Below are 19947 nucleotides of genomic sequence, written 5' to 3' on the forward strand. Positions count from 1 at the left end.
GACTCAGGTCACAAACCTTTGCTCAGGCTTCTTACAGGGAATATTTTTAATCTGCCAACTGACAGACTACTAGAGATAAAGGTATAAACGTTGGACTCCACATGATTAGAGCCTGACCTGAAGTGAAAATCCTCTTGCCTCCTTCTGACCTCTGTAACAGGTAACCTGTGACCCGGAAATAGATCTGCATTAGATGTTGGGCTTGATATGGATTTATTGTTGATAGAGCACTCTGAAATAAGAGTGTCCATTCTATTTGAGTGAATGTTTATTTGGTTGAAAGATGCTAGAGATATGTCAGAAGAGGCTGCCTGCCTGTGTCTTTTCAGGGTAACAATGGAATTTATTTCCCTAACCTGTGAGTGTTAAGTGTACCTGGTTGTTCAGAACGAAGTGCTGGTTAGGCCAAAGCAGGGTTGTGGCCCGATGGAAATTGGTTGCTTTTGCTCTCTCTTGTAACAATAGTCTTCTATATCCCGATTCTACGTGCAAATGTGCACGATGTGTGAAAAGGCCAGAGCTTATTGTAGATGCTCAGTAATGTTATGTATTAGCAGTGGGAGTTGTTGGATAGCAGATGTATTTTTGTGCTTCATTTACATGACCTCAAATTCTCAGTATAACTTGTGACAAAGGTGAGATTTTATAAATGAGGAAACTAAAGCTCATAGTCACATAACTAGTTAGTGGCTAAGTTAGAATTCACCCAGGGCTGTCTGTGTCTTCTGTCTCCTACACTGGCCGCCTCCTGTACTGAATGTTCTCCTGGGGGTCATTGGTGTCATTTGAATATGCCAAGGACAGCACCCTGTGACTGGCAGGTCCCTGGCTGTGCCTGTAGGAGTAGCTGTGTTCCTGCAGGCAAGTACTAAATTATCACAGGGGGAGAGAGAGGGAATGTTGACCCCCAGTTTAGGATGGTCTGTTTCTTCTCTGTGCATCCGTGGACCTCCTTTAGGGCCTGGCACAATGGAGGGGCCCCCTGGGTGTGTTAACTAAAGAGATTCTGTAGTTATGGAGTTGAAATTTGGGAAACACCAAATTCCAGGAAGGTCGATCAGCTTTGCAGTTTCTGGTTTGATTTGTTGTTGGGATTTCCAGTGTTGCATTAAAACTGTAAATCCCTGAGAGGCTGTAATGTGCAATAACTAAAAATGTAGGGCAAGTTTAGGTGCAGCTTAACTCAAGCTTAAATGGTTATTGTGTCCCTTGCTCAAGGCAAATTCATTTTAGTTAGGGTGGAGATTTTTTCAGAATGAGGTAGATAATTCTGTGGCATTTTCCAGTTCTTACTCAAAGATTCCTAATACATTGTAAAGGCAAACTATTCTTTTTCTTTTTTTATGTGGGTCTTTTACTGTAGTTCATTAAAGATGAGAAAAGTTGTATAACGGGAAAATCACTCAAGTAATGGTCAGATGATATGGGATTTGGTCAAATGTCAGCTATCCATCTGCATGGTGCTCCTTGGAATTCTTTTTTTCAGGTCTCTTTCTATTATATGCGTGCACACACACATTTTTTTTTTTCTAATTACAAGAATAATTCATGCTTATTTTAGAAATCTAGAAAATAATGCATACAAGGAAGAAAATAAAAATGATTCATAATACTACCATTCAAAGATGAGATTTTTAACATTTTTGAGTATATTCTTCTAGCCTTCACTTGTGAATATATATGTGTGTGTATACACATATACTTTAAAACAGAAATATATATATGTATATGTATACACATACAGAGACACTGTTTTATTTACTTTTGTTCTCTTCATAATTAATTTTCTACTTGTCCATTACCCCATCTCTATCCAGAGTGTAATTAACCCGGAAAAGACTAATTCCTACAAGGTAAAGAAATTCTAGAATGTCTAATTTATTTAAGGGTGTCCACTTATTTTTAGACTTTTCTTTATTATGATTCTTTTCAGTATGGAAGTGTTGCTTTTTCAAGTCAGAGTGGGTTAAGGGGATGTTGATGGCAGTCATTTGGCATGGTGAGTGACTTACCCCTACTGTCCAGTTTAGATGGGAAAAATGGCAGAAGGCCTTGGAGTGCCAAAGGCCAGGGTTATGGGTCCAGCGGTGCCATGAAAAAGGGAATATAGGCCAGGTACGGTGGCTCATGCCTATAATCCCAGCACTTTGAAAGGCCGAGGTGGGCAGATCACGAGGTCAGGAGATCGAGACCATCCTGGCCAACATGGTGAAACCTACTAGAAACTACTAAAAATACAAAATTAGCTGGGCATGGTGGCGCGTGCCTGTAATCCCAGCTATTCGGGAGGCTGATGCAGGAGAATCGCTTGAACCAGGGAGTCTGAGGTTGCAGTGAGCCGAGATCGTGCCACTGCACTCCAGCCTGGTAACAGAGCAAGACTCCATCTCAAAATAAATAAATAAATAAATAAATAAAATAAAAAGGGAATATATAGACGATCTCAATCTTTTATTTGAGGACACTGAAGTCCAGGGAAGTTTGTTCAGGCTGAGACTATCGTAGGGTAGACTGACATTGCTGAGTGCCCATTCTGTGATCTCTGCAGAGCACTTGGCTGCCACTGAGTATTATCTGAAAAGCACGCCATGTTGCTGGTAGCTGCTAGACGAATGACCGAAGGAGTAGGCTCAAGTGCACTAGGTGAGGTCAGGCCTGAAGGTCATTGGATTGATACTGGAACCTGGCATTTTGACAGGAATCCTATTAGAAATGCCACTTAGTCACTTGGCTCCTGACTGCTTCATGGTAGGAACAGAGGCTCAAACTATGGCCAAAATTTTTTGGATTAAGTTTAAGTTTTACTTAATATTATCCCAATTTTATCTCAGACATTTTCAAAATTATTTCAAAATTTATGGTTGAAGAGAGGCTGTTGAGTATAAATTGCTAATGTACTCTGCTGAATTCCATCAGCTATGTGATTTGACTGACAACAGTGCGATCCTAGCCCACTGGGGTCTGGTGAATTGCATCTGCTCAGCCAGAGTGTTCCTTGAGCTGGAATTGAAATGAATGGCCCTTTAGTTTCCAGTGTGATGCCAACACTCAGGCAATTGACTTTTCCTCTTCAGGCTCCAATAGGGGGAAAATTATGAAATAAAATGGGGATAGGCCAGGCATCCTCAAGATTCAAACCCATAAATATAAATAAGTGTAATTAATCATATGCAGTCTCTCTTGCCTATTAAATCTATACTCAACTGGGTCAGTAAGCTTCACACAGCTCTCAGCTTCCTGGCCTGTGGTTAGTGGGAAATGTTCTGGGTGCCTCAGCCTTTTGAGATGTGACATAGGGTTCTTTTCTAATACGGGTCCAGAATCAGTTCAAATTATGAGTTGTGGGGCAAGAAAAGTCACCTGCAAACAACCCCAGCCCAGGGGGAAATAGAAATACAAAAAAGATTTCTGCTGTTGGCGTTTAAGAGGCTCTCTTAGTTGACACTGTCTGTTCATTGTTACTAGCCTGTTAGACTGAATGAGATGAACAGTCTTTCAAGTATGTAAGTTCAATACATATTTACATTCAAGTTTATCCCAAAAGTATTTGTTTCCCTGTTATAGAATCTTGTTTTTGATTGCAGTTGGCATTTTTGCTTGTTTTCTCATTTAATTTGTTAACTCTTTCCCCCTCTCCCGTTGTGTCCTTTTTTCTGTACTTGCATCTACTCATTATGAACATGGCTAATGGTATCCTAATGAAAAAACAACTCTCTCTCTCTCTCTGTCTCCTGGGGGTCATTGGTGTCATTTGAATATGCCAAGGACAGCACCCTGTGACTGGCAGGTCCCTGGCTGTGCCTGTAGGAGTAGCTGTGTTCCTGCAGGCAAGCAGTAGATTATCACTCTCTCTCTCTCTCTTTTTTTTTTTTTTTTGAGAGAGAGGGTCTCACTCTGTTGCCCAGGGTGGAGTGCAGTGGTAAGATCTCGGCTCACTGTAGCCTTGACCTTCCAGGCTCTACTTTTACTCTTATTACCCTAAAAGGCATCCTCTGTACTGCAGCTAGGGCATTTCTTCCTTTCTTTCTGAAATATAAATTTCATTATATCATTGTACTGATTAAAATCCTCCACTGACTTTTTCTGTTTATTTATGAGATAGTGTCTCACTTTGTCACCCAGGTTGGTGTGATCATGGCTCACTGTAGCCTCCAACTCCTGTGCTCAAGCAATCCTCCTGCCTCAGCCTCCTGAGTAGCTGGGACTTGTTACCATGCCCGGCTCATTTTTTCTATTTTTTGTAGGGACAGAGTCTCACTGTGTTACCTAGGCTAGTCTCAAACTCCTGACCTCAAGCGATCCTCCCACCTTGGCCTCCCCAAGTGTTGGGATTACAGGCATAAGCCACCACATCCAGCCTATGTCAGTTATCCTCTAACCTATTATTTCATCTTTATTTGTTCCTAGTAATTCTCACTTTCTAATATTTAATTTTTATATTTGTCTACATGTTTATTTTTGTCTCTTCCAATCCATGAGAGTAGAGGAATTCCCAGGCCTTGGAACAGTGCTGGGGATCTACCAGGCATTCAGTCAGTCCCAGTTGAATGAATGTATGTTACCTGAACCAATGCTTCTCCTCCTGTCTTCTCCACTTGGGTAGGTCCTTCAGGGATACTTTCCTATTTGATGGAACTCTTGCTTTGGTTATATTCTAAGACATTACAATTTTAATCTTTCCTTTGCTAATGGCATGTTTTTAATAAGCCAGTTCTCAAGGAATTTTCGTTTTTTAGAAGCAGCAGATGGGTTTTTTGGGTCCATTTATCTGCAAACATTTCTTTAAATCAAGGAGAGCACAGAAAAACTACCCATTGGGTAGTTAGTTTCATTCACAGCGTGTATAGCAAAATCCAGATGTTTTATGGTAGGCTCCACTAACCTGAAACACATAAAAGAAGGGGGTAAAAATGTCCCTGAAAAGTTAGAGCCAGAACATTGAAAACCAAGTGTTAAAATTCTAGTAAGTAGCTCCTTTAGCCTTGCTTAGAGCTATTTACTTGTATTTGAAACACAGTTAACTAACTTGGCTCTCATTTTTCTAACCACAGTGGTAACAATGATAAGTTAATGGGTGCAGCACACCAACATGGCACATGTATACATATGCAACAAACCTGCACATTGTGTACATGTACCCTAGAACTTAAAAGTATAATAATAATAAAAAAAGAAGTGATCTCAAAGATAAACAGGGAAGATTATCATCAGCCTGATAGTTTGGAAGAAACAGGAAAATTTTATAAAGCTGAGAGAGGAAAAATTCATACAGGAACAGACTGGGGCTTGGGACCACAAAGTAAAGGAGTTAATAGTGTTATCAATCCTACTATTCCTGAGGCCATCACCTTATCATAGCATGTACATATGGATGGCTGTGAGTCATCAATAATTGAATTCATGGTTAATATTCTTTATTTAAGAAGCCAAAGTGTGACTTACGTTTTTGAAATATAGTATTTTAACCCAAAAGAATACAGAATTTTTTTTTTTTTTTTTTTAACTGTGTACTCCACTCAGATGTAAACTCTTGGAATGCAGGGATTTTTTTGTGTGTGTTCTCAGTTGTTTGCTCAGTGCCTGACACATGATGGATGATCAGTAAATAATTATTGAATAAAACCATGAATGCAAATTTTAATTATCTAGCAGTGCTCAATAAATAGGACATTAAGAGAATGCCACGTTTAATGCATGAGGGTTGTTTTCCCCTCTGCATCTATTGAATGAGGAAAAACCATAAAGCAATAAACTTTTAAAGTTAAAATAGCTTTGGACATTTTGAAGGCTAACTCATATATAGTTGGAGTGAGGATCAGCAAGTTCAAGTGATTTGCCTGAAATCACAGAGGAAGTCAGTGGAAGAGACAGAATTATAAGGGAGTCTTTCCTTCCAGAATACCCCCTGGTGATTTTCTTTTTTAATTTAGAGTTTTAGGAATACAATATAGAGAATTATATATTTTTGGAAAAGAATATAGAGTTCTTTTTTTTTTAAAAAAAAAAAAGATCAATGACAGCTTTAAAAGGAAAATTGAGTGGAACCCTTTATTTTCTCTATTTATGCTATATAAATTTTAGACCTGTCATCTCTGTGGTATTAGCTGTGTAATGTTGAAACCCAGCATCTTACGCACAATGACTAGACTATAGTACTTGAATGCTTTTCATGAGGGGGTGTACCAGCCCTTTTAAAAAGAAAAGAAATATCTTTTTCTTTAGTTTGGAAAGGATGCATCATTCAACTGGGGAGAGTAAGATCTTATGACCAAGACCATTTTAGCCAAAATGACTGAGATAGAAATACAACTTTCGTTATTATTTTTGCGTCGGTGAAGGAAAACAGAGTATATTTTCTTCACTTTTTTTGATGTGGGGATGGAGCATTTAGGAAATACATTGTTTTCACATACTTTAAATGGGAATTTTGTTAGCAGTATGAATTACTTCAATCTGTTTCGCTCATCTGATTCTTATTTCCTTAATGAGTCAGATATTTTTAGGAAGTGGAATCAGTAAGCTAAATATTCTAATACGTGATTATTTTGACTACAGTACATCTCAGGTTTCCTTTCTCATATATGCATTGTATCTGTGCTTTGGCTCTTTGTTGTAGTTCCATTTATACTTGTGGATTATTAGATGTATGAGGAGTAAATTTTACATGTAAATTTCAACAGGTTATAGGAGAAAAAAGAGTACAGGATGGAAAAAGTAGTCAGCTTTGTTTCCTAGGGATCTTCTCACTGTCAAGGAAACAGAGTGACTGGCCCAGCGCACTTCTTGGTCTCTTATAACTCTCAGTCACCGCTAATACCTTACATATATGTGGAGTGATGTTTGTAATAGAGCTGTATTCAAATTGAGAACTTTCTTTTACAATGTGCAAGTAAATTAACTGAAGTTATTGTGCTATAACTAATTATTATTGAAAACTCAGTCATAATTAAAAAAATAAGCTCAGGATTTCTTAAGCCATCTTCAACAGATATTTCCCCAAATACATTTCTAATGGCATATAATGCAATTGCAACAGGAACTTTTGAAAGAATTGGTACATTTTCTTTTTTTTTTTTTTTGAGACCGAGTCTTGCTCTGTTGCCCCGGCTGGTATGCAGTGGCACAATCTTGGCTCACCGCAACCTCCACCTCCTGGGTTCAAGTGATTCTCCTGCCTCAGCCTCCTGAGTAGCTGGGACTACAGGCACCTGTCACAACGCCTGGCTGCTTTTTGTATTTTTAGTAGAGATGGGGTTTTACCATGTTGACCAGGCCGGTCTTGAGCTCCTGGCTTCAAGTGATCCACCTGCTATGGCTTCCCAAAGTGCTGGGATTACAGGCGTGAGCCACCGTGCCCTGCCATTTTCTTCTTGAGTGATAAAAATAACAAACACTAAGAAAATTAAAGTCAGATTTTCAGTTTTGAAAGCTTTTCAGTTATGTTTGTGCTTATTACATTGGAAGCCTAGTTCTCTTCAGATGTAATATCTTCTACATCTGTGCTATTTTAAAAAGAAGAGATTTTAGAACAATAATCTTGAAGTTTCTTAAGATTTTTTTTTTTGTCTTCAAAGAAAAATGCCTAATTTAGTAGATAGTCTTTCCTAATTCATAGTGGTATATTTCACATAAATGTACGCTGTTTAAAAACAACAAAACAGATGTCTGATTAAGATCCAGGTAAATGGAAACTTGATTATCTGAAGCACCCTTTTCTCTGAACATGTTATTTAATTGAAATTGTTTTATGGCATATTTCTTCTGAACAGAGTTAAAGTTCATTATTGCCCTTATATATATAAAACCATTTAATCTGATTCACAGTGCTTCAGCAGTATTTTATAACATCTAAGGCCTTTTTAAAGCACTCTAATTTATATGGTGAAGTGGACTTTCTCTTCTTTCTTTTCTTTTCTTTTTTTTTTTTTTTTGAGATGGAGTTTTGCTCTTGTTGCCTAGGCTGCAGTATAGTGGCGTGATCTCGACTCATTGCAACCTCCACCTCCCGGGTTCGAGTGATTCTCCTGCCTCAGCCTCCCAACTAGCTGGAATTAAAGGCATGTACCATGCTCAGCTAATTGTGTATTTTTAGTAGAGGCTGGGTTTCACTATGATGGTCAGGCTGATCTCGAACTCCTGACCTCAGGTGACCCCCTCACCCTGGCCTCCCAAAGTGCTGGGATTATAGGCATGAGCCATCATGCCCGGCGTGGACTTTGTTTTCTTGCAAAACATTTTACAGTATGTATTCAACAGCCATGATTGTCGTTACTCTGTAAGGCTTTGTTAGTTTTAATAAATTTTGAGGGAAGGCTTGATATGTTTTAATCTTAAGACAGACATTTAAAACTCTTTGATTTGCAGCTTATTTTCTAGCAAGGTAAAGGACTTCCTTTCTTCCTTCCTTCCTTCCTTCAAGGTAAAGGACTTCCTCCCTCCCTCCCTCCCTACCTTCCTTCCTTCCTTCCTTCCGTCCTTCCTTCCGCCCTTCTCTCATTCTATTACCTGTGCTGGAGTGCAGTGGTGCCCTCACAGCACACTGCAGCCTTGAATTCCTGGGTTCAAACAATCCTCCCACTTCAGTCTCCTGAGTAACTGGTACTACAGGCATGCGCCATCATGCCCAGCTAATTAAAAATATTTTTTTGTAGAGACAGGGTCTCACTTCCCAGGCTGGTCTTGAACTCCTGGCCTCAAGGGATCCTCCTGCCTGGGTTTCTCAAAGTCTGAGATTATAGATGTTAGCCACCCACCACTCCAGGCCTTTTTGTTGTTTTGATCACTGAAGTAGATTCTATAACAGCATGTAAAATGTAAAAGAGCATTTATGCTGCCAAAGGAATGTCAACCATTATCTTAATCCAATAAAGGGTTAGTAAAGGGGCAGAAAGACTGAAAGAAGCACAGGACTAGTATAGTCTGTTTGACTAATGAACTTCTTTTGAATGTTATCAGTGCATGTGTTTCATTGATAACATTCCTGCCTCCTCAAGGCAGATTTAAAGCTTTTTTCCCCTGTTGTGCTATCTCTTTTTCATGCTAAGTCAACCATTTCTTGTTAGTTGATATATAAATGCAAGCTTGTTTAATTCCATACTAGGCATGTTATCTACTCAGTTCTTTAACCTGACTTGTGTTTTTATAAGGGATTGGCATTTTTGTGAAGGAATGCTTCAAGTTTTCACTTGGGAGGAACATTTTATTTTGGGGCTCCTAGGGTTACCCTCAATTATGCATATGGTAGGCAAAGAAGGCAGAAATGTATTTTAATGGAATATTAAAGATGGGATTGTACAACTTTAAACACAAATCCGTGAATATATCTAGAGTGATACAGAATATATATTAACTGATTTTAAAATGAATTTAAAATGGAATACAAATTCACTTGGATGCACTAACTATAGTTCTTTATGACTTTTATAGCAATTGTATGGAAAGCAAACATAATAGAAAGTACTCTATTATGGATTAAGCTGTGATTATTTGCACTTAATGCATATAATGAGCTTCATTGATTTCTTGTAATTCTATAGTGAACCTCATGAAATAAAGAAAAAGGTCAAATTTGTGACTATAGTTCCAGTGTGCATTTTAGAAATGTTAGAAAGCATATTATATGGCAGTTGCCTTGGAAATGGCGTATATTTTGTAAAAAATTGGGTCTTAAATAATACATCACTACTAGAGTGCAAACATATATCCATGTGTTCCTCTAAGGCTCCCTCCCTTTCAATCCTTTTTTGTTTTAGGCGACTTTGTGAAATAAATGCTCGATTAACAGTTATGACATTATATATTAAACTTAACCCCCCCATCACACATCAGAAATCCTCATGTAATAATGTTTGAGATAAATTTTTTATAAACAGCGACTTTTAACTGGCTCACTTTAAATAGTTATTGACCTTATTTTCTCCTTCTTTTGTACCTTTTACTTGCATTTTTTGAACTCTGCCCCTGAAACCAGCTCAACCCGTCTCTTAAGCCAACTTCTCCTGTCAAGCTTCCAGGCTCCTGCCCTCCTTTGAGGCTGAGAAGTGGTCCTGGGCCAACCTCTTTCTCAGTCATCCATAGCTGTGGGTTTGCTTCTAAAATGATATAACTGACATAAAGGTGACCCAGGGAGACAAATAATTTTCTAGCTTTCAACTACGTGAATTGGTATAAATATAGTGTTTATTTTCTTTCACTTTCTCTTCGCTTCCTGATTTTTTTTTTTTTTTTCCTCATTCTTCTTTATGGAAATACTCTTCCTCTGTTCAAATTGTTTACTTTCTCTTGGGGTGGGCCTTTCTGGCAGTAATTGCCTGGGGAAATAAATGGATTGGAAGTGAAAGAACCTGCCCTTCTTGGAAGCAGACTGGCCTTTTGATAGGTGTGGAAGTCAGGGACAGAGCTAGAGTCTGGATGCCTTCCCAGCAATGTGTGAGTGTGTTGCTTTAGCTTCTTCCACCACAGTCCAAAATTTTGTGTATTTAGAACCTGAGGATTATGTTTCACACATTTCTGTTGACTTTTATTTGGTTCTTTGATTTATCTTGCATTATCAGGATAATGGTTTTCTCAGTGACTTCGGAAAAGCCCTTTTGTTTGTTATTTGATATTCTGTTTAGTGTATATATTCTTTACAACTATAGGTTGTTATTGTTGTGTTTGTGTATTTTTGCTTTTGATATAATAGAGGAAAGGCTAAAGAAGGTGACGGAAGGATAAAAGTGTCTTTTGTTTTCTTAGGACTTGATACATTCACTTCTTTCCATAGGGATTGTCTTTCGTGAAGAACCCTTGGGTCAATTTCCTGTCCCGTCTTGGCCTAAATCCTTTTTAAAAGCAACAACAAAAAAGGAGAATTCACTTTCAGTTTACAGACTACACCTCCTCTCTATTTCCAGAGAACAGGCTATGTGACTCTTCTGTTTGACTATTTTGTTCATTTAGGTCTGACAGCTTTCAAAAAGTACACTTGAGGGCTCTCTGTGTGTTTCTGTAGGAATCACACGTGTAAGATATATGTGTGTAAGTCCTTCTCTGCTTGGCTGGGGGGAATGCATTTGCAGGCAGAGTACTAGTCATGATCCCCACGGTAAAGTAAACCTTGGGGAAAGGGTAGTACATGGTGTGCTTTGATTGTTACTTGGTGTGTCTGAACTATGAGATACCTCCTTCAAGGGGATTGTACAAAACATTTGTTATCACATTAATTGGAATAATAAAAGGTTTGCTTGCTAAAACACATCTAGTTCAAGCCACCCAGAGATCTTGACTTTTATAGTTAAAACGGTGCTGCTGGGAGAGAAGATGCTTTTGAGCTCACTCCTTCTTCTGTTTTATTATGGACTTGCTGTGAAGCTGTCTGATTACAGACTCGTTTGCTAGGACCTTCTCTGATGAGGTTCTGTATGCTTATTTTGTAAGACTCATGCACCTTTCTTCAATAAGTCACTGGATTCGTATGCGAGTGTGAGGCCTGGCCCTCTGAGTTGTGCCTTCCATGGGTGTGACAGTGTGACACGACTCAAAATAGTTGAAGGAGTGGGTTTTGCATGCACAGCTACAGGAGCGGGTGGCTGCACAGATGAAGTGTAAGGAGCATTTGCTACCTTTGGACCACAAAAGGCTTAGGTAAAGGGCTGAGTTGATTAAAGGGCTACCTCTAGGTTACATCTCGGGGTTTTTATTTAATGTTTGAAATGCATTGTACATCTAGATTTCTCAGTGTAGGTGATTGGAAGAGCATGGATCGCTTTTGTTTATTTTTAATTTCTTTTTTCTTTTTAATTTTTCTGGGTACATAGTATGTATACATATTTTTGGGTACATGAGATAATTTGCTACAGGCTTGCAGTGTGTAACAGTAATATCAGGGTAAGTGGGGTATCCATCACCTTAAGCATGTTATTTCTTTGTGTTACGAGCATTCCAACAAACACTCTTCTAGTTATTTTAAAAGGTACAATAAGTTACTGTTGACTGCAGTCACCCTGTTCTATCAAATACTAGATCTTATTCATTCTAACTACATTTTTGTACTCATTAACCATCCCCACCCCAACCTCACTACCATCTCCAACCTTTGGTAGCCATCCTTCTACTTTCTGACTCTTTGTCTCCATGAGTTCATTTGTTTTTATTTTTGGCTCCCACAAATGAGTGAGAATATGCAAAATTTGTCTTTCTGTGCCTTACTTATTTCACTTAACATGATGTCCTCCAGTTTTACCCGTGTTGTTGCAAATGAAATGATCTCATTCTTTTCTTTTTTGAGACGGAGTCTCGCTCTGTCACCCAGGCTGGAGTGCAGTGGTGTGATCTCAGCTCACTGCAACCTCCGCCTCCCAGGTTCAAGTTATTTTTCCTCCTGTCTCAGCCTCCTGAGTAGCTGGGATTACAGGCGCCCACCACCATGCCTGGCCAATTTTTTTGTGTTTTTAGTAGAGACGGAGTTTCACCATGTTGGCCAGGCTGGTTTCGAACTTCTGACCTCAAATGATCTGCCCACCGTGGCATCCCAAAGTGCTAGGATTACAGGCGTAAGCCACTGTGCCCGGCCTGATCTCATTCTTTTTTATGGCTGAATACTACTTCATTGTGTATATGTACCACATTTTTGTTATCCATTTGTCTGTTGATGGACACTTAGGCTGATTGAAAATCTTGGCTATTGTGACTAGTGCTGCAATAAACATGGGCATGCAGTATGGGATGCCTTTATGTCTTGCTGGAGAATATGTGCCCCAAGCCTTGTTGTTGAAATTACTCTTCTGTAATTGATGTTCGAGCTGTACTCTCTGCCCCTCCACTGGTCATGCTTGTAAGGGATACAGAGAAATATGCTTACTTCTATGCTGGTATAAGAATCAAAACCCTGAGAAGTTCCCATTTTTTCCTTAAACTAATGTAGAGCATGGGGATTAGAAAGGTAATTGAGGTTTCTATATAAGAAACCACAAAGATAGGAGAGTTTTTGTAAATATAAAGGTATTACAGGAAAGGGGTCCCCATCCAGATGCCTAGAGAGGGTTCTTGGATCTCATGCAAGAAAGAGTTAAGGATGAGTCTATAAAGTGAAAGCGAAGGAATAAAAGAAGGACTACACAGGGCTGCTGGTTGCCCATTTTTATGGTTATTTCTTGATTATATGCTAAACAAGGGGTGGCTTATTTTACCCAGCTCCTATTCAAGATGGAGTTCCTCTGGTTCACACGCCTCTGACAAAGGGACCCAGGGCTTATTCCACAGAGGAGTGATAAATGTATTTGCATGGATTCTTTTTTTCAACATTTGATTTTTTTTTTTTTTTGAAGACAGGGTTTTGCTCTGTCACCCAGGCTGGAGTGCAGTGGTATGATCATGGCACATTGAAGCTTGACCTCCTGAGCACACATGATTCCTCCCACTTTGGCCTCTTGAATAGCTGAAACTAGAGGTGTGCGCCACCATGCCCAGCTAATTTTTTAAATAGAGATGGAGTCTTGCTTTGTTGCCCAAGCTAGTCTTGAACTCCTGATATCAAACAATCCTCCTGCCTTGGCCTCCCAAATTTCTGGGGTTACAGGTATGAGCCACTGGCCCAGCCTATTTGCATGATTCTTACTTATGCTAAATTTATATTTTGATAAGTAAGGCTGCTGGAAGAGAGAAGATAAGACAGGAAGATGAGGAGGAGAGTGAGTACTGTTTAGAGATTTCAGAGGCCAGAAAGTGCGATCTGGTTCTGGAATAAATTTGCTTATGCATAGTTGCCTTGCCTATGAATGGGAGGAGGCAGAAGTGGTGGGTGCACTCAGGGATTTACATGAAGTAGGATGTGAGGAGTTGTTCTTTGTTAAAAGTCACTGTCTATAATGGGTGCCCTACAAGGACATCTACGAATTCAGCTGAGCCAGATGAGTTGCAGCAGTCAGGTACAAACAAGGGTCAGCAAACTTTGAAAAGTGGCAAATTTAGTTTTTGTTTGCTAGCAGTAAGTACATTTTATTGTGTAGCAATTACATCTGTCAGTTTTAGGCAAAAGTTTCCCAAGTACCTATTACTCTTAGGAGTTTTAGACCCAAATATCCATCTGTTTGCTGTTTTCTGTGAGTAGATGTTCCATGAAGATCTCAAATTTTCTTAGTTGCAAGCTGAGCTTCTCTTCTTCCTTAAGCCTGCTTCTCTTTCTAGATCTTAATATTGAAATGTTGGGGCCATTTTCCAGCTGCCCCAACTAAAACTGCCTACTGTGTTCAGTCTGTTCCTGCTGCCTCCGGTAGTTGGTTGTCAGGTCTTGTCATGCTCTCTAATTGAGTGCAGTCCTTAGAGAGTTTTGCAAAACATCCGCCTCTAGATTTGCACTCTTTAATGTTGCCTTAAACCAGGCTCTCCTCTCACACGGGATCTATTTCATTGCCCTCTAATTGGTCTCTCTGTCTTCTTAAGCTTCAACACAAAAATCTACTTGAGTAGTCTTTACAGAGCATTAGACAAAACATCTTACTTCCTTACTCTACAGCCTCTACTCCCCATTGCCAACAGGATATCCTAGAAATATCTTACTTCATGTGTACACAGTCTTCCTCTCTCTTGCCCCCTGGACTTTTTTTTAAACCCCATTTCTAGCTGCACATCATCTCCAGCCAAACGAGATAACTACTTGTATGCCTAGAACGTACCATGATGCTCCCCTTTCTCCTCCAGTTGTCTTTCTCTATAACGTTCCCTACTCACTCCCCTCCAAATTCTTTTTTTTTCCCCTTCAATACCCTTCTCCAAAATCCTGTCTTCACTGAAGCCTTCTTTAATTCTTTTAGTCAGAGTCAGTTTCTTGCAACATTAAAATTATACAGCACCTTGCTTTTTTTTTTTTTTTTTCCATCAGGCTATTTATAACACTCAGTATAGCACAACTAGTTATAAGACAGAGTTCAGAGTTACAAGATACACTTTGATATTTAATCCTACAAATAGATTATTAATTCCTTGTGGGCAGTTAGTTGATAATCTCACAGATATATTTAGTTGAGCACCATTTGTTTAGGTTTTGCTTAAACAAATGGTGTTCTCCTTGCAAGAATTAGCGCTAGCTCTGGTCTGTGTCAATGCAGCAGCCAGTCCTGAGTCAGCATATATGTGATTTAATTAAAAGGCTATAAAACATGGATTTGAAGCTATGATAAATAAGCTAATTCTATTTTTTAATATTTTTTCCCCTCTGGTTTCCTTGAACATTTATTGCAGAAGTTAGTAAAGATTTGTGTATATTTTTGTTCCCCTTCTTTGCTAGTTTTCTGGTAAAACTGTTACTTAGAAGGAAATAATCTTTTTTTGTTTTGTTTGTAATCATTGTGAAAACGTTTCTCCTTACAATGGTAAATGGGTACATGTTGTCCACAGCATATGGTTTATATCATTCTAAATTTCTTCTTTCAGCATTAAAGTTCTTTTTTAAATTTTTTATTTTTTGAGACAGGGTCTTACTCTGTTGCCCAGACTGGAGTGCAGTGGTGCAATCTTGGCTCACTGCAGTCTCCGCCTCCCAGGCTCAAGGAATTCCCTTGCCTCAGACTGCCGAGTAGCTAGGATTACAGGTGCGTGCCTCAACCGCCTGGCTAATTTTTGTATTCTTAGTAGAGGCAAGGTTTCAGCATGTTGGCCAGACTGGTCTTGAACTCCTGACCTCAAATGATCCACCCACCTCGGCCTCCCAAAGTGCTGGGATTACAGACGTGAGCCAATGTGCCCGGCCCTACAACAAAGTTCTTACATTACTTGGCAGAAGATTACTAGCAGATACTTTTCTAGAGACTTCTTCATTGCCTTGGAGATTAACCCAAATGCCAAGGGACTGAACATTTGGGTGATTGTTTGAGAATAGGTCCTTCTTTTGGGAGTGACAACAAAATATGGTATAGCTTTTGGGGAGAAGTTGCCTTTTGAGACCAAAGGCAGGGCAGAACCACCCAGGGATCAAGAACATAAACTCAGTCTTGTTTTCTCACTTACTAGGCAGTGACTTTGGGGAAATCCCCGATTTCCTCTGAACTACCACTGCCCCTTTTATGAAATTAGATGTTGTGAGGGTGAAATGAGCTGATGTGTATAAAGAATTAAAAGCGCAGTACCTGTTACCTAGTAAATAATAAATGGCAGTGATTGTTATTGTAACATTTATAATAATAACAACAATCATAATGATTATCTTAGGAAAGTCAAGTGAAACTGACTGATTCTTGCCTTTGTTTTTGAGTTAGCCAAATGACCATGCAGAAGTATTTGATCACATTAGAAATAATGAGCCCCCAAGCATACATTACTTTTTGAAATTATTGAAAAAGGAAAACTCTTTATTGATTATAGTTGATATTATTGCTAACTCTGCAAGATGATATGAGAATGTAGTTTTTTGATAGTATTAGTGGCTCATTGGGAAAATGCATGAAAATATCCTCCTTTGCAAGTTTTTGTCTCTGACAAATCAAATTAAAACAATACTAGCAGGTAGGCAGGGAACATAGGGACCCACTCATTTGGAAATACTAGCTTCAAACTTAACTGGCTGAATGAACACCTCTGAGAATGAAACATTTTCATTGACTGTGTTATATATAACATCCCTCAGTTGGCCATGTTGATGTGTGGTATTCTTTGTGAGGTCAGCAGTGACATTATCAACAAGACAGAAGCAGTGATAAGTCAATCAGTCACAACACTCATATCCTAGGGACCACCATGCTGCTATGAGTCAGGCATGTGCATTGTTTAAGGTAAATAGTAAATAGAACTAGGACTTTATTCTGTGTCTCCAGTTGTCAGAGGAACCCAGTTAACCTTGAGATAGCATGCTATCTGGCTGCTAGGGCTTCCATTGTTGTGTGATAGGCACCCATGTGAACATTTACAGCAGTACCTTGATTGGTGATAGTGAGCTATGACAACTGGGTACCTGCTAAGTTAGGGTTTTTACTATCCCAGCAACCTAGGATGTAAGGTTTTGCCTAGGGTTGACTGAATGATAAATGGTGGCCTCTCACCAGCATACACCAACTGTCCTGCATAATTTGGGAAAGAGAAGATGGTTGATATAGCAAAGGGACAGTAAAGAAGAGACCTCCAGCAGCAGAGTATACAAATACCGAGTGAATATTTTCCTGGTAAGAATCTTTACAGGTTTTTTTTAGAGATAGGATCTAGTTCTGTCTCCCAAGTCTGGAGTGCAGTGGCACAATTGCAGTTCACTGCAAGCTCAAACTCCTGGGCTCTAATCCTGGGAAGAATCTTAATTAAGAAGACAAATTTTAGAATTTAGGAGTTTGTCAGGAAGAATGAGATCAGAAGAAAAAAATTTAAAAAATGTCACCACATATCAGTATATAACTTATAGTATCCTAAAATGAGTTTTATATAGAATCATAGTTATCAACTATATTGCAATTCTTTATTTAGGATAGTATGATAATAGATACAGTTTATTCAATGTGGACCCAAATATTTAACTGTATCATAATTTTGTTGAGATACTTTTTTTAGTATCCTAAGTTAAAACTACCTTCATAATAAATTATCTTCTTGAGTTGGGAGGTATCAGTGGAATGTAAGGTGTGTTGTCCAGACAGGCCAGTGCTCTACCCCTACAAGGAAATAGGGTAGTGGCTTCCCTGTTTCCCTGCTTTTGTGAATGGAAAGTCTTAGGCAGGTCAAATTACTCAACTCTAGAAATTTTTTTAGTTGATCACACAGGGTTATCTTTTTATGTTTAACAGTAAAAGCGGACAAAAGGATTTTTGGTGGAATTTTCATTTTTGTGCAATCTTTTTAGTTTCTGAAAAAGTTAAAGAATACTTTTTAAGTCCTCAACAAAACTTTAGAAAATTCCATTATCAGTCCAGTGGTGGAAAACAAGTGAGAGGAAAGAAAGTTAAGAGCTAAGACAACGCAGAACTTGAGAAATATTTAGTGGAGCCCAGTGTGGGGTGGCTTATGTTTGTAATCCTAGCACTTTGGGAAGTCAAGGTAGGAGATTGCTTGAGGCTAGCTTGGGCAACATAACAAGACTTTGTCTCTACAGAAAAAAAAAGAAAAAGAAAAAGAAAGAAAGAGAGAGAGAGAAAGAAAGAAAGAAAGAAAGAAAAGGAAAGAAAGGAGAGAAAGAAGGAAAAATCAGCCATGCATGGTGGCATGCACTTGGTAGTATGAGCTACTTGGGAGAATCACTGGCCTAGGAGTTTGATTTTACAGTTAGCTATGATTGAACCACTGCACTCTGGCCTGGGTGACAGAGCCAGACACTGTCTCTACAAAATGAGAGAAAGAAAAAAATATAAATACAGTGAGCACAAATATACAGTGAGTGCTTGATCTGGAGGGTTTTCTCTTAAAATGTTGGTGTCATGCAACTCTGGCTAGAAGAAAACTTTTCTTTTTGTTGTTAAGTTCCCCCAGTGAAAGGAATTACAGCAGGTTAAATTGGTCAGTTTGTGAAAGCATTAAGGCGTTAATACCTCTGACTTCTTATCTATAAAGTCTACTCTTTTTTTTCCTTTTTTTTTTTTTGGAGACAGAGTCTAGCTCTGTCACCCAGGCTGGAGTGCAGTGGCGTGATCTCGGCTCACTGCAACCTCTGCCTCTTGGATTCAGACCATTCTCCTGCCTCAGCCTCCTGAGTAGCTGGGATTATAGGTGCCCACCCCCACGGCCTCCTAAAGGGCTAGGATTATGAGCGTGAGCCACCATGCCCAGCTGACTCTTTCAATGATAGAAATATACCTGTGCTGGCTTTTGGCTGTAGTGAAAACTTCATTAGAAAGGGAGAAACTTGGGAAGGGAGTTGTACCACAATTTGAATTAAACACTTGCCAAATAACCTGAAGCAGGCTGATGTTTATTGTCCTGTTGAGTGACCCAAGACTTCTTTCTGCTGGTTCTCCTTGAGGAGAGGATTAGGTGTTGAACAAATTTACAAGTATAGCATGCAGTTTTGTCAAATACCCAGTGACACTTCTTTTCACAGTTCTCTTGACTTTATACTGTTTAAATATCCTCAGTTGTCTCTTAATTTGCTTTTCTTTCTTTAATTCCTATTGGATCAGAAAGTAACTTTTTTGTAATCAGTTTCCTTGTCTAGAATTTTTTGGCTATTTCTTTTGAGTTGCAGTATGCACATTGGTTTGTTAGTAGTTTCCTTATTTTGTGTTTTCTTTTCTAGTTTAACATGGTTTCATAATCTACACAGTGTCTTTTTCTTATTGGGATGGTTATGCGATAACTATCCCAATTAACTTCTTTTTGTTTTTTTTTTTTTCTTTGTAGGCTAAAAAATGGCATTTCAAAAGGCAGTGAAAGGGACCATTCTTGTTGGAGGAGGTGCTCTTGCGACTGTTTTAGGACTTTCTCAGTTTGCTCATTACAGAAGGAAACAAGTAAGTAACTGTACTTGTGTTGATTACAGTATGCAACTTAAATCTGCTAAAGAACTGTCTATGGGGAGTGTGTGCACTCACGGTTTTGTTTAGAAAATACTTGTGAAGTTTCTCAGTTTGATCTGAAAGATACTAATTTAGAACAGTGCCTTAATGATCCTGGAGAACTGTGTGTATCTCCTTTTTTAAAAAGTGAATTTCTTTTTCAGGAAGCATTATTTAGCCTCTGTTTTGGCTCTTTGGTTTTTAAAAGACTGCTTCATTTATGAGTGCCAGGGTTTCTTCATTTAGACTTCCTTGTCTAATTCATTGAAATGTCTAGATACCTTCTATGTTCCTGCCAAAAGTTTTTGTCTTATTAGAAGGCAGGCAGCTGAGAAAGGAAATGGAAAAGAAAAGGCCCAACTGAATCCTGGTTTTATTTCTTCAAGGTTTAGTTATGTATGAAGTATTACTTTGTATAAGGTAAAAATTTTAATGGAGGAAAGCCATGAAAATAAGGGTTGGTAAGAAGTTTCCAAATATTATAAAGTGTTCAGTTTCTTTTCTT

General features: G+C 38.8%; 1 protein-coding gene across 2 annotated transcripts in view; it reads left to right on the forward strand.

The window, feature by feature from the left end:
• Nucleotides 1–19947, forward strand: part of LOC112617063 (glycerol-3-phosphate dehydrogenase, mitochondrial) — a 247956-nt gene that overhangs the window by 120522 nt on the left and 107487 nt on the right. For both annotated transcript variants that reach the window (XM_025373795.1, XM_025373794.1), the window contains one exon: nucleotides 19288–19397. In XM_025373795.1, coding sequence (XP_025229580.1) covers nucleotides 19296–19397 — 102 coding nt within the window. In that variant the 5' untranslated portion in view covers nucleotides 19288–19295. The remainder of the gene's footprint in view (nucleotides 1–19287; nucleotides 19398–19947) is intronic.

This window comes from Theropithecus gelada, unplaced genomic scaffold, assembly GCF_003255815.1.
Source record: "Theropithecus gelada isolate Dixy unplaced genomic scaffold, Tgel_1.0 HiC_scaffold_15875, whole genome shotgun sequence".
Lineage (NCBI taxonomy): Eukaryota > Metazoa > Chordata > Mammalia > Primates > Cercopithecidae > Theropithecus > Theropithecus gelada.